Below are 14,523 nucleotides of genomic sequence, written 5' to 3'. Positions count from 1 at the left end.
TACATACACAACATATCATGTGGATTTTGGGTTGAAATGTAACGTGTCTCTCTTGTGGTTTTGGATCATTAATTTCATTCGTGCTCTCGACTCTCCTGAACTCTCCAACATGATTTAAAAAAAAAAAAAATTTCTACGTCTAGAGTTAATATCAACGCAATACATATTTTAATTTAATCAACAATTATTATAATTTAAAAGATAAGATTCTTATTTTAAAATATGAGACTTTTTTTTTTTCTTTCTCACGAATTCCTTTTTTTTCTCTTTTTATTTTAATATAATTGATTTTATATAATTATCATTTATTTTAAAATTAATATATAATTTCAATTTTAATTAGATATCTAAATAGATTTGATATGTATCAAATACATTTAGTGGTGTGTCCGGGGATCACTAGTTTAAGAAATGAAAACAGAGAATTTTTTTTCAACCAAAAAACAAAAGGATTAAGATGCAAGAATTTGGGGATAACACTAACTTCCTCAATACTGTGTCAACAGAAAAATCCATGGGGTGGGGTCACCTTGGAAGACACGGCTCAGATTCCGGCAACGACGCCGATGCAGGTCCGAGCACCAGCACGGCGGAGCAACACCGTTTTCCTTCGGCCGCGCAGCCGGAAATGATGAGAGCAGCTGAGAAAGACGATCAGTACGCCTCTTTCGTTTACGAAGCCTGCCGCGATGCCTTCCGCCACCTCTTCGGTCTCTCTCTGTAACTAACTTTCAAACTACAATTGAACTTTCAAATTCCAGTAATTTGATGTTATCTTCAAATCTCATTGTAGGTACTAGAGTTGCGGTGGCTTATCAAAACGAGGTTATCACTAATAATCACAAATTAATCACTTTTTTATTGTTTATAATCTTGATTATGCGTGTTTAATTAACTGTAATCGTGGTTTGGTGTTAATTGCTTTTGCAGACGAAGCTTTTAGGGCAAATGCTTTACTATGTTCTCACAACAGGCTCAGGACAACAAACACTTGGAGAGGAATACTGTGACATCACTCAGGTAATTTCATTTTATCCTTCATTGCTAATGCATTTTACACTGTTGTTGTAATTTGTAAATGAGGTTTGATTTATTGTTTTTTGTGTGCGAGATTAGATTAGATGAATTTGATTTCAGTATTGGTTAATTTTAGGTTGCAGGACCTTATGGACTTCCCCCTACGCCTGCCAGGCGAGCTTTGTTTATTGTATACCAAACGGCGATTCCATACATTGCAGAACGTATTAGGTTTATTCTTCTGTCTCTTTTAATTAATCATTGATGTGATTGAGCTTTGTGTGGTTATATGCGTGTGTGTGTGTGTATATATGTCTAGTTTTATGATGACTTGATTGTTAATTTCACAGTTCTAGAATTGCTTCCCGAGGCATTATCCTATCTGATCACGAGTATGCTGAGGTTTTTGGTGAAAATGCACGTGGGAGTAGTAGTCATCGGGTTTCTTCGGGGAGTGAACTTGCTCCTTCGTCTGCCTCAGGGCAATCTACTTCAACTATGACGAGGTTGAAGGAGAAAGTCCGTGGATTTTGGTTGCATATGGTTCAGAGATGGCCTACGGTACATTACTCATGCTGATGTTTCTTATTCAACACACTGACGAAGAAGTTACTACATTCTCCTTTGTAATCAATCACTTGTTGATTTTTTTTTTTTTTTTTTTACAAAAATGTTTCAACCATATACCGTTATTTTTTATTTAACTTAGAAACTACATGGAAGATACAATAGAAGTTACATAATAATCCATGCACCATGCATAGATTATTATGGACCCTTGGATCATTGGATCAAATTCTAGATATCAATTGTTATTACTCAATACTCAATACTCACCACTCAATACTCAATACTCAATACTGGATTAAAAACACGATCCAATGACTTATGTAGGCTTATGCATGGTGCATAAGTAAAATCCTTATGCATATTAGTCAAAGCGCTTTAGAGCTGTATTGTATTACTTAATCTGAGTACATATAATCATTTTCGTTGGAAGCATTCTTTTGGGTACTGAATCTAGTTTATCTGCTCCCCACCAGATGCTTCCTTTTGTTCGTGAGTTATTGCAGCTGGCTCTTCGTGCTAACCTCATGTTGTTTTACTTTGAAGGTGATCCTTTGCTTGGCGGTCTCCTTGTAGTTACTAGTTATGGAAAAGCAAGTTTTCTAAATCATGACACTGTTTCTTTTTGTAGGCCTCTATTATCATATATCCAAACGTGCTTCTGCAATTCGTTATGTGTTCATTGGAAAAGCATCAAATCAACGACCTAGGTATAGTGTTTTAAGCTTTAATTTTTTAAAAACAAATATATGGGCAATCAAATGGGGAATTTTCCTAGCCATTTAAGTAGAATTGCACGGCTTTTGTTTAGTTAGAAGTTAAAGTAAGCATGTGGAGGATAACTCAAGCAAAGGGCACATCAATTCTAATCTCAAATGTAAAAATTGAAAATTGAGGAATATACCTTGCCACGTTATCCCACGGTAGAAGTATCTTGGATTCGTTTTAATAAATGATGGGAAATGTGAGCCATATGATTCAAGTAAAATTTGATGAAATAAAGGAATGTTTGTGTATTTTGTGATAGGTTTTTTTTTTTTGCTTGGACGTATATAAGACATTCAATGTTATATGAGATTGAATGCTAGTTATAAAAAACGGTCACAATAAACTAAGATAAATGTTGTAAAGATGAAAATGTTGCATTGGATGAGTGGTGTTAGTTTATAAATCCACTAGGCAAGTATAGTGGTTGCAATATGAACTATCAGTGCTGAGTTCCCAATGCTAAGTTCTAGTAAATCCTGGCGCCGAATGTGTGACAAGCAGTGTTGGATTACTCTATTGAGCGCTGGGCACAACTTGCTAATACTAGGCACAACTCTTCCCATAGCAAACACAGTTTTTGCTACTCAATGTGGCTTTTCTATGCTAACTGTTATACATCCAACGGAAAAATTCCAAGGAAATGCTATGTGTAAGCTTTAGGTGTTGGTGACTATTACTCCCAAAGCAAAAGTTGATATCTAGGGATATCGTTGCTGACCTCTGAATCTAACATGTTGGGTGCTTTTTGAGTAACTTTCTATTTTGCCTTGTTCAGTTGTTCCTACAAAAACTTGGTAGCTAAGATGATGGGTAAAAAAGCTCCTAAAATCTTAAACAATCCATAAGGAAAATAAATTCAACTAATCAAAATCAAATTTATCTAAGTCCTAATTAAATTCCTACACATATACTCACAGCAAAATCAACCATATAAATAAATCTATATTCATGTAATGTAGATATATCAAGTGGTACTGCTGGACAAGATAAGACTTGGAATTAAAGCATTGGAGAGAAAGTTGAGTTAGCACCTATTGTGAGTAGATGGTATAATCTCGTGTTAGGTGGTCTGGGCACGTATGAATACTTATGTACCCACTACTCCACTAGTAAAGAGGATATATTAGACATAGGATAGTCCAGCTGTTAGGGGTTGAGAGAGACCAAAGAAAACTGTAGGTTAAATAAGAAGGATTTGGATTACAGGGTCTTTAAAAATTATTCATGATAGAATATAATGATGTCATTTAGTTCGTGTAGTCATCCCACATAGTAGGAAAACTCAATAGCAGTTTTTGTGTTTTACTCCAAATTACGATCATTGTGTTATTTATTCGTAATGTTGTTTTCTTTTCATTTAATTTCAATTTGTAATAAGCTCTAGGTTTCATGTACTGAATTTTGGGTTAGGTGACCCTATTAAATGGCTCTATAGAAGTTCTTAGTGCAAATGACAGTTTGTGTTTTTGTTCAATCACTCTGATTTCTTTTCTTAAGAATCATAAATGATAAACATGCCTTTCATGGTCAAAGCTTGCCTTTTCTTAAATCCACAGTCTAAGTGTCCCTATTGTTGAATATTAATCTGCGTGCTTCTCTCAGTTTTAGATTTTGAGCACCCGTTCTCTATAATTTGGCTTCTGTGCAGATATCAAATACTGGGAGTATTTTTGCTGATTCAACTTTGTGTAATAGCTGCTGAAGCGCTTCGTCGAAGAAATTTTACATCAATTGCTGGTTCAGTTCATCAGGCATCCTTTGCAACCCAACATACATCAGCAGGTTATAACTTTTTCTCTCAGCTAATTATTTTTAATTCATTATTTATTTAGCATGTTTCTCATTTCCCTTTTCTTGTTTTTTCAATTAGTTTTTCAAATAAACCCTCAATCCATTCCTCCAAATATTAAGGTGTTATCACATTTGTCTTCCAATGATTTATCATCCATTCAATATCTCAAGTTTAACTGTCATCATATTAGCCCCTAAAATGATACATGATTGTCACCAAATCCATCATTTTGTGTCACCACTTAAAGCTTTCCTGAGAAGAATTTGGTGATGATGGTGTGTTTTTGAGGGATTAATTGCAAAAAAAATAAAAAATCTCTGTATGGTCAAATATGGTGGTACTTCAATCTTTTAGGATCTAAGTTTGTACAAAAAAGTTTTTGGCCAACTAACGTGACTGCACCCTACTTTGGACGTCTGAGTTGTGGGTTGATTCTAGTTTTTGTCATAACCTGATTGTTGCCATGTATTATAGGACATGGTTTGCCTGTTCTAAACGAAGAAGGTAATTTGGCATCTACAGAAGCTGACGAAGGAAGTTGGGTATCGGGATCTTCATCTTCTGAGGTTCAACTATCTCATCAAATTATCCTTTCCTTTTAATGCTATTTGGTGCATGCTCATTGCTTTGATTTGACAGTGTTTGAAATCAAAATGTCATACATATGTCACTTAACCAAAAAAAAAATAAAAGAAATGCTGTGGTATAAATATATTACTATTGACTTGTACAGTTTTGTTGATCTGTTCTGGTTTGAAATGCCTTTGTTTTGGCCTAGGAGCATGGTTTATTTTGAAACATGAAGATCATTTTGGATATAAAATAGGGTTTTCTTAATTAAATGTCCTTAAGATCCTTGTTGAAAAAGTAAAGAGTGAAAAGTATTCAAGGAATAGTAGAACATTAATTTTATTAGGAATACACAAAACACTTTTGTTTTTCGTTTTTATTTACATAATTTGAAGCATTTCATAGAGTATTTAATATTCTTTAATCAAATATCGATAAAAAGGTGGAGGTAACAAAATATACATTACTGCTTGATTTAATAGATATGTTTCTTGCATTTTTGTTTGTTACTAAATTTGAATTTGTTTGTCACTTGTGTTATTATTAAGCTCATAAGCTATGAAGCACAAACTCCGACACAGACACTGGGACACGAAACGACACGGACACTCCGACACCGATAATGTTGAAAACATAGGACACCGACACCGTTACATATAAGCTAATATTTGAGTTTCATTTATCCATATATTGATCAAAATTAATGTCTTTAATTCTTTATTGATAACATTGTTTCAATACATGTTTAACCCTTTTAGATGTGTGTGAGATTTGTCCAAAAAATATATAAATGTGTGTTGAAGCAAAGAAAAAAAACAAATTTTTGTTTGAAATATTTGTCTGAGTTGTCTGACATATGTGGTATCAGTGTCATATGGGTGTCGGACACTGATTAAAAGAGTGACGAAGCAAAGAAAAAAATATTTTTTAGGGGACACTTGTCTGACTTTTCTGACACTTATTTGACTTTTCCGACACGTGTCGTACGGGTGTCATACAAGTGTCGGACACCGCGACACACCTACTCCTAGAGGTGCCCGTGCTTCATAGCTCATAAGTTCCAAATCTCTGTCTCGGCTTGTTTTTCTGTCCCTCATCTATAGCTTGTATGGATCCTATATGTGCAAGTATTGGTGCTTTGGGTCTGTTGTTGAACCTTATCTTCTCACTTTGGGTGCTGTTGATAAAAAACTTAACGTCCACGATGTTTCTTTGTTGCTGTGATTTAAAGAGCTTCACAGGAAGCTGATTTCTATTGAAAAGTTGTTTATTTACCATAGCAGAATCGAATAAAAAGCCTCAAGAGAATTAGGTGGGTGTGTTTTGACGAATCTATTTTCTGTTTGCAGCATCATACAACCAGTGGTGTTAGCAAATGCACGCTTTGCCTGAGTAATCGTCAACACCCCACAGCTACTTCATGTGGCCATGTATTTTGCTGGTATTTTCTTCTTGCATTCTCAGTTTCGTACTGCTTTTTCATGTTAACAGCTTGTTTCTCTGTCTCTCATTTTCATTTTGATGTAATCAATGTAGGAACTGTATAACAGAATGGTGCAATGAAAAGCCAGAGTGCCCTCTTTGCCGCACTCCTATAACACACTCAAGTCTAGTTTGTATTTATCATTCAGACTTCTAGAATCTGTCATCAGCTGTAGTTTTTTGTAAATGGAAAGAAAATAGCATGAAAGATTGGAAGGCAACGGTTTCTTTTTGGATAGAAAAAGGCAACATTTTCTTGATCTTGAGGATTGTATCAAAGGAACATTTAAACAATTTAATTTTATATTAGAAAATAAGAAAAATCTAATATCTGCAATCAATTTTGCATAAGGGCTGTGATGCTACATTAATTATTTTTCTTCTAATTTGATGTTGCTAGTTAGATGTATACCAAAAAAACGAATTGCACGTGTTCTGTTTTGAAGACGTAAATAATGATTTGTGCATGTCCTTCGTGATAAAATACACGATTATTTCTTCCTATCTTTAAATTGAATAGTTTGACTGCAACCTAACACTGAAAATAAGCTCTACACAGGCTTGTTCCAGGTTAATAAGCTTGAGTAGAGTTTGCTGCCACTACTTAATAAGTCTAGCTCTTATCAATCTGGATCAGAGAAGGTTCTCTTCAGCTTGTTTTGATGGGTGGGAGAGCACAAGGTTGAGAAGAGGTTGCTGTCGTAGTTTAGTTATCATGAAGTGGTTGTTGTCTTCATCCGTAGCCATTTTTTCCGATTCTGTTTTGATTGGTTTTTCTGTCAATTCTGGTGTGTGGCCTGGCTTTGTTCCACCAAAGCTTGTGCTATGGGTCTAAGAGTTGTATAAATAAATCTATGTTCTTTTTGTACTCATGGCATTGCTTATGCCATTTTTAATATTAATTTTTGCTCTTGGCCGTTAAAAAAAAAACGAACATGAGTTGGGTTTAACTGGGAGATGCTAGACTTTTACAACTAGACACTTTTCTTTTTTGGTCTACTAGCCTAATTGTTGGAATTTCAATTTCAATCTCTAAGCGTAAACAAGTGGGATATTGTTGGCTCGAACAGACGCCTTTGAAATCTTTAATGAATGAAACACAATCACTTATGTTAGAGGGAGTTTATGGAAAAAAGGTTTGAAATCTTTAATGAAAGAAACACAATCATTTATGTTAGAGGGAGTTTATGGAAAAAAGTGGGAATATTGTTGGTTCGAACAGACGCCTTTGAAATCTTTAATGAAAGAAACACAATCACTTATGTTAGAGGGAGTTTATGGAAAAAGTTTGAAATCTTTAATGAAAGAAACACAATCACTTATGTTAGAGGGAGTTTATGAAAAAAAGTTGTATCCGTTTATATTGTATCATTTGACATATCATAATATCACCCCTTAAATCCTAGAGGGAGTTTATGAAAAGAGTTATATCGTATCATTTAACATCTCCTAGTATCACCCCTTAAATCCTAGAGGGAGTTTATGGAAAAGAGTTGTATAATTCTATATTGTATCATTCGACATATCATAATATAACCCTTTAAATCCTATTTATATTATGGCAAGATTGTTGGGAAGCCAGAGGAGTGAAGTCTGGAAGTGTCAATGGGTCAAGCGTTCATGGATACAAGAGACTTTGACACCATATGTCCATCCAAAAGCTTAAGGAAATATGGGTATGAGTCACCTCTCTTATAAACTCAACATTTCTTTCATTCCTACTCGGTGAAACTTTAGCACTTTCACACTTGAAATCCAACAATCTCCTCCACAAGTGTGAGTCATCCACATCACTAGGCTTGATCCACACTAGGATCCACTTCCACTCCTCCATCGAGCCAACCAGGGCTTTGATACCACTTGTTGGGGAAGTACGAGGAGCGGGGTCCGAAAGTGTCAATAAGCCAAACGTTCATGGTTACAAGAGACCCTGACGCCACATACTCCCCCAAGGCTTAAGGCAATGGGGGTATAGTCATCTCTCTTATAAATCCAAAATGGTGAGATGCTTGCTTGAAGAGAAAAAGATGTCCAAAATGCTTTGACCAGATGCTGTGAAGTGGACGTGTCATGTTCTCATTTGAAGTTCAACTGCTTCCTTGAAGAACAACACTCCAGAAGAATGTTGAACTGATATAAAACCGAATGTTAAATATTTCAAAGTGTTCGGGTGTGATGGAAATGCGCACATACTAGATGTCAGGAGATTACAATTAGATGCAAAAAGCCAAAAACAAGTCTTGATTGGCTATAATGAAGAGTCCAAAGGTTACAAAATGATCAATCCTTCTACAAAAAAATTACTATCGAACCTCGCTCCTCCTTTTCTTCTTTCAAAAATTCCATTATAAGTTACTTCTTCTTCATAGCTTCTTACACTTTCGAATAAAGGAGACTCATGTGTAAGAAGCTATGAAGAAGAAGTAACTTATAATGGAATTTTTGAAAGAAGCTAATTGACTGACTCATCAATTTTGGCCCCAACAAATTTTCTTTTTATTGCTAACATCTACCCTAAAAATAGAGATCTCTTTCTCCTATTTTCACATCCCGAAATATGAGCTCTCATACCTCGCTCCTCACCCACTCTCTAAAATATTTTTCTTTACTTTCTCTCACTCAAATTTAGCCTTAACGCTTTGGAGAATGTTGTTTTTCAAGTAAGGCATTCGTAATTTTGGAAGGGAAGTATTTTAAAGTTACCGAGGAACATTTGTTTTTTACCTTGGTTAAATAATTCATCCATTTAGGGATTGTTTATTTGAGTTCAAAATTAAATCAGTTAAAAGCTTTGTTTTTTTTAGGATTTAGTTTCTAACTTACTGATTTGGTTTGAAGGCTTAACATGTTCTAAAGTCTTAATTGGTTCGAGATCAACGTAAAATTAAAATCTCAAAGTTGGTTAATGTTTTTCATGTGTAAAACCTATTTTTTGGTTTGGAAGCTCAGTCCGATCAAAAGCTTGCTAAGGTTAGAGATAAGTCCGGTATAAAATCTTATAGGTTCGTGAGTTTATCCCGGATTAAAAGCTCACCCAGGTTCAAGATTGATCGGTAAAATAACAAGTGTACTATTTTTCACCGATGTAGTAGTAATGGGAAAATCCCTAGTATCAAATCTCAAGGACTGCTTGACGATACTGAGTTTTGCAATGATTTCAATTAGACAAAAGTTATAAAAGGTTTTGATTGGTTTCTTTAGAAAATTTAAATTAAATTAAAAAACTAAAATATTAGAACGATTAATAGAGATGAGTAGATTGCTTGGGGTGGTGAATGATTCTTCCTATTACAACTTGCTTTCTCAATGCAACATCTAAATTATCACAATTGATTATTGGTTCTCAAGATTATCTAATCCTAATTCCTTAGAGAATATATCTTTGACATCACAACCTAATTACTATGTCCATAGATAATTATAATTTTGATCAAGCATTCCAATATCGAGAATTTCTTGTTATGATAAATTATCCCTAGTCCTAGGTGATAGTGATTACCATATGTTTTACTCAGATCAACAAATAATCGTTGTCCAGCTAAAATTATTCATGAAGATTCAATATCCGTTTTTCTGACGGTTAAGGCATTAAGAACAGTCGTAGAACAAATCAGAGATATGAAAACCAAATTGTTATTGCATACGATAAACAAAGTTATAATATTCAGAATCAGGGTCACCCCCTAGCAATGGGGGTTTAGCTACTCATAACAATAACGAAAATCATAGTGTTAATTGTAGATATTACAGATAAATGAAGGAAATCCAATCTTCAATGGCAAAAGCTCATAGAAATCTTCAGTCTTTGCATCCAATCTAAGTTATCCAGTTGTTATGGTGTATTTTGGCCTCCAAAATCGTCCAACCCTTATGCCAATGCGTTCTCCTTCTTATAGTTCAGCAATTCTGTGCTTTTCAGCAAAACAGGCTCAAAATATCACGTATACACGCGTTTGGCCCAGTGACACGCGTCTTGGGACGCGTCCTGGAAGGGGAAGACACTCTTAGTGTAATTATGGACTCATGGAACACATTTGGGAACGCGTTTGCGTACCTTGGCTCGCATCTGAGGATGCGTCTGGGGAGAGGGACATTTTTCTGGTTCCTTGCAGGTCATGGGATGCGTCTAGAGACGCGTTTGCTCACTAGACTGCTTTTTTACACTCCCACACGCGTGTGAGGACGCGTTTCAGCAGCAGGAGGTGTTCTTCCAACAGTCCCACGCGTCTTGGGACGTGTTTGGCCAGCTTTATGAACTTTTCTTCAACTTTTGGTTTTTTCGCACTGATTTCTCCGATTTCATTCTTCCGAGCCTACAAACACTCAAACACACAACCAAAGCATAAAATAACGAATAATAAAATAAAACAATAATTAAATACTTCAAAGATAAATAAAATCAACTGCAGAAACATGTTTAAAAACCACTGATCAAAGATCAACCCGTGTAAAATATATGGTTGAAGCTTGAAGACTCACTCATCCAGGTTTCTGTTTGGAAAGAAGACTAACCTTTTCAATCCCATGTTTGGAAGAAAGACTCAATGCTTCTCTCCTTGTTTGTTGTTTGGATGGAAATTATATACATACTTCATTTTCCTTAGGGTTAATGAACTTTTTGGTCCCTCTAAATATTGCAGATTTCGTTTTTAGTCCCTCCAAAATTTTCCTTTAAGAAATCGTCCCTTCAAATTTTTTTGTTTAAACTATTGGTCCCTAACGTCAAATTTGCTAGAGATTAGCTACGACTTTAGCCACCGATTAGCTACGAAATTTGAAGTTAGGGACCAATAGTTCGAAAGAAAAATTTTGAAGGGACGATTTCTTGAAGGAAAATTTTGGAGGGACTAAAAACGAAATTTAAAATATTTAAAGGGACGAAAAAGTTCATTAACCCTTTTCCTTATACATGGAGATTTGAAAGTTCAACCTACTAAAACTATTAATTTGATTGGATACTCTCAAGAACAAATTTTGGGGAGAGAATTATTTATTTTTCTTTTGTCTGAACCTCTATAACTCTGGGCGTTATCTCTCTATCCCTTAAATTTTTCATTTTTCGCATTTATTTTTCACATGAGTAGAGAGTATGCTCTACTCCTCCTGAGATTATACTTCTCCCTCTTTGTCATAATAAAAAAGACGGGTAAATATGCTAGACAAAATTTGTAGATAAGTAAGCATATTGATCAAATAGACTCATATATTACTAAGAAAGGGTAAAATATTATCTTATTAATTCCGAAGACTTTTATGTGGGACTAGTTAGGGGTTATATTGAAAAGCAATTGAAAAGGAGATTTAAAAGACAATAGTCTAGAAAGTAATCTAGTTATGAAAAAAACAACACGAGACATGACATGCACCCAAAAAATGATAGGGAGATTCTATTAGATTAAGAGAGCACGAGTCACCTCTAAGAGGTGTTAGTGTTTTCTTTCTACTATTTCATTTTGCTGGGGTGTATCTAAACCAATCATCTGATGATGGTTTGAATTGAAATTTTTTTAAAGTAAACTTGTGAACATTCTCAAATCGAATTGTTTTGACATAAGTGTGAAATTGGGTTTTAACATAAGTAACAAAAGACTTGACGAATCAAAGATTTTCATATTTAAACTTCATAAGATATATCCAACAAAAAAGACTACAATTATTTACACAATTAAAAAATATTTGTAACTAGACATAAAAGGGGTAGATAGAGGGACCCATATATCCATATTAATAATGTTATAACAGTTAACTAAAAAAGTAGTGTTGTCTATGTTAGAAAGTATAGGATAAGTATTTTTAGTATCGTCTCCTCAGGGATTGATGTGATATTATCGTCGTTCTACAGCTTAGTGTATTTTGAGTTAAGGTTTTGGATGTTTTTAGTGTCATGAAAGATAAATAGCATGAAAAGAAATTAAAGACAATAACTTAGGATTTAAAAACGGTTTGGTAAAACTGTGTCAAGATTAGTGTTCATTAGTTTGCTTCATATGTACTCTAATGGTTACATATATGAACCTATTAATGATTAATACAATCACGTATCCTCTCGATACCGTTTATCTCTAAAGCAATATCGTGATTATTATCATATTCACCGTCAGATGATCTCTCATGCCGACAATCAACATGATAATCTTAAAAGCTTGATACTTGTGATTATCAACTCACAAATCTATCTCTAGAGTTTGATTATTGATAGATGAATATCTTTTAGGTCTAGCTTTGAAACATATCTCTCAATATTGATCCAAAACAACAAATGAAACATTAATAACAAGATATTCACCATGTATTAATCATTAACCAAGTTCATACATAATAGATCAAAGAAAGTACATATTTACAAACTAACTACCTCTAATCTTGACACAAGATGAAACTTAGCCCTCAATTTCCATGGAAGCTTCAACAACAAGCAACAAACCAAGATTTAGTGACATAAAACTCAAGAAGATCAAAGAAAGATGTTTAGAAATCTTGATTTTCTCTTAAGGAAAATGGTTTTTCTGTTCTTCTCTTGCCCTAGCTTTTTCTCCAAGTGTATATTATGATAAGAAGTATCCTAATCTCCTTTAATCATCAATTTTATGTGGCTAAGAACAAAAGTTGGAAAAGTAGGTCTGCTGAGCGGAGCAGCCAAAATATCTGATTTGTCTTCAAGGTCCGCTGAGCAGAGGGGGTCCGCTGAGCGGAGCCAACTTTGTTGCTCGTCCCTGCCCATGTCCGCTTCAGCTCCGCTGAGCGGACTTGCTGGTGGTAAAATCTCTGCCTGGGTCCGCTTGGACTCCGCTGAGCGGACCTTCTTGCACAAAACTCCTTCTTTTTGTATTCCACCATCATTGCAAGCTTGTTTTGATCATTCTTCTCATTCCATCTTGCCCAAAAGTTGTTAAAACCTAAAGAAAAACATTACAAGAGTTAATAAACTACTTTAATTTAGAAAATAAACACAAAGTTATTTATTTACATACTATTATATCAAAAGGTAATCAAATTTGGCACAAGAGTTTAAGAAATACCACAAAACTTATATACAAAATATGCACAAATGGGATTCTAACAGTCTACTAATCGTTAGTTGGTCCAGTGGTGATTAGCGCTATACTTGGTAGAGAGGATCACTGTTCGATCCCCCGCAACTCTGATCGAGAGGGATCTGAAACCAATTGATGACAGAACTGACCCCCTAAACCTGATTAGGCACTCCAGTGAGTTGGATACTAGTAGTGAAAAAAAGTAGTGTTGTCTTGGAAGGGTAATACACTAGCATCACAGTTGAAGGTGCAATTAATCAAAGACCATTAAAACCCATATGCGAGTAATTGGAAATTCATTATAACTCCGAAAAAAATACACAATCCCTCTTAAAGAAAATAAAACAAAATTTCAATAAAAATAAAATAAAACAAAATTTATAGTTATATTTAAATATAATAAAATAAATTGAGTAGAATGGAACATGATGGAACTTTCGTTTCAATATTTAGATTTTTTATGGTGAAATAAAACAAATTCTTTATTTTACCTAAATCAAAGTGAAAAAAATATGATATTAAATGATAGAATGAAATGAAATCGATACCACCTCATTTTGTTCCATCTAATTTTAACTAATCTCAACGATGAAATGCCACTTTTATTTCATCCCATATTACTTTATTCTATTAATTCATACAAATCCTAATAGGAAGAGCTTGGGGAAGGTATAACTTTAGTAGAACTAAGTTGGATAATCTTTTGCCACTACTTATAAGATATTTAAATATAATTTATAGGTATTAAAGTATTGTAGTTATTTAATTTTATATATTCATCAATATAGAAAAAATCATTTATAAAATTTAAATTTTACAAATAGTTTTTATATTAAACAACAAAGAAAAATATGAAAAGAATATTATAATTAGAGGTATAAGGAGTAAACAAATATGAATGTTCACTTTTGTAATTCAAATTTTACACATTCTAAATCTGTTTCAAAGTAAATGTGAACTTAATAACATGAGCATTTTTATCATTAAAAAAACAATCAAACTCATCAGGGGTGTAGTATTAAGAATGGGATGTTAATTGTAACTCATCCGTTTTTAAGAGTTTAGTCCATTATACGTTAACCCGCGGCCCAATACGTGTAATTTAGGGTTTTGCTGCCTCTTTCTCAATATATATACATTACGCACAGCTCTCAGAGAACACGTTCATTCTTCTTGCTCGTATATAACCTTACATTGTCTTCAATACTCTTGTAAATCTTGTTTTTCAATTGGTTTTATTGCCTTTTAATCTAGTAATCTAATTCAATTTATCCTAATTTTTATGTTTATTAT

General features: G+C 34.1%; 1 protein-coding gene across 1 annotated transcript; it reads left to right on the top strand.

Moving 5' to 3' along the window:
• The first annotated feature begins 377 nt into the window (after positions 1–377).
• Positions 378–6,537, top strand: LOC131596381 (peroxisome biogenesis factor 10). The gene is made up of 11 exons (XM_058869014.1): positions 378–710; positions 794–825; positions 931–1,020; positions 1,154–1,248; positions 1,368–1,578; positions 2,061–2,130; positions 2,216–2,294; positions 4,001–4,134; positions 4,619–4,710; positions 6,064–6,155; positions 6,251–6,537. The coding sequence occupies exons 1-11, from the start codon at positions 458–460 to the stop codon at positions 6,351–6,353; spliced, it is 1,251 nt and encodes a 416-aa protein (XP_058724997.1). The 5' UTR covers positions 378–457; the 3' UTR covers positions 6,354–6,537.
• The last annotated feature ends 7,986 nt before the right edge of the window (positions 6,538–14,523 follow it).

The sequence above is a fragment of the Vicia villosa genome, linkage group LG4 (genome assembly GCF_029867415.1).
Source record: "Vicia villosa cultivar HV-30 ecotype Madison, WI linkage group LG4, Vvil1.0, whole genome shotgun sequence".
In the NCBI taxonomy this organism is placed as follows: Eukaryota; Viridiplantae; Streptophyta; class Magnoliopsida; order Fabales; family Fabaceae; genus Vicia; species Vicia villosa.
The sequence above is the reverse complement of the archived record's forward strand: the minus strand, read 5'-3'. Positions and strand labels throughout refer to the sequence as shown.

Coding starts and splice junctions, on each gene's coding strand:
- LOC131596381 (XM_058869014.1), top strand. CDS start 458: ATGCAAGAATTTGGGGATAACACTAACTTCCTCAATACTGTGTCAACA. Junction 1,021..1,153: donor AATACTGTGACATCACTCAG/GTAATTTCATTT, acceptor GGTTAATTTTAG/GTTGCAGGACCTTATGGACT. Junction 2,131..2,215: donor CATGTTGTTTTACTTTGAAG/GTGATCCTTTGC, acceptor TTCTTTTTGTAG/GCCTCTATTATCATATATCC.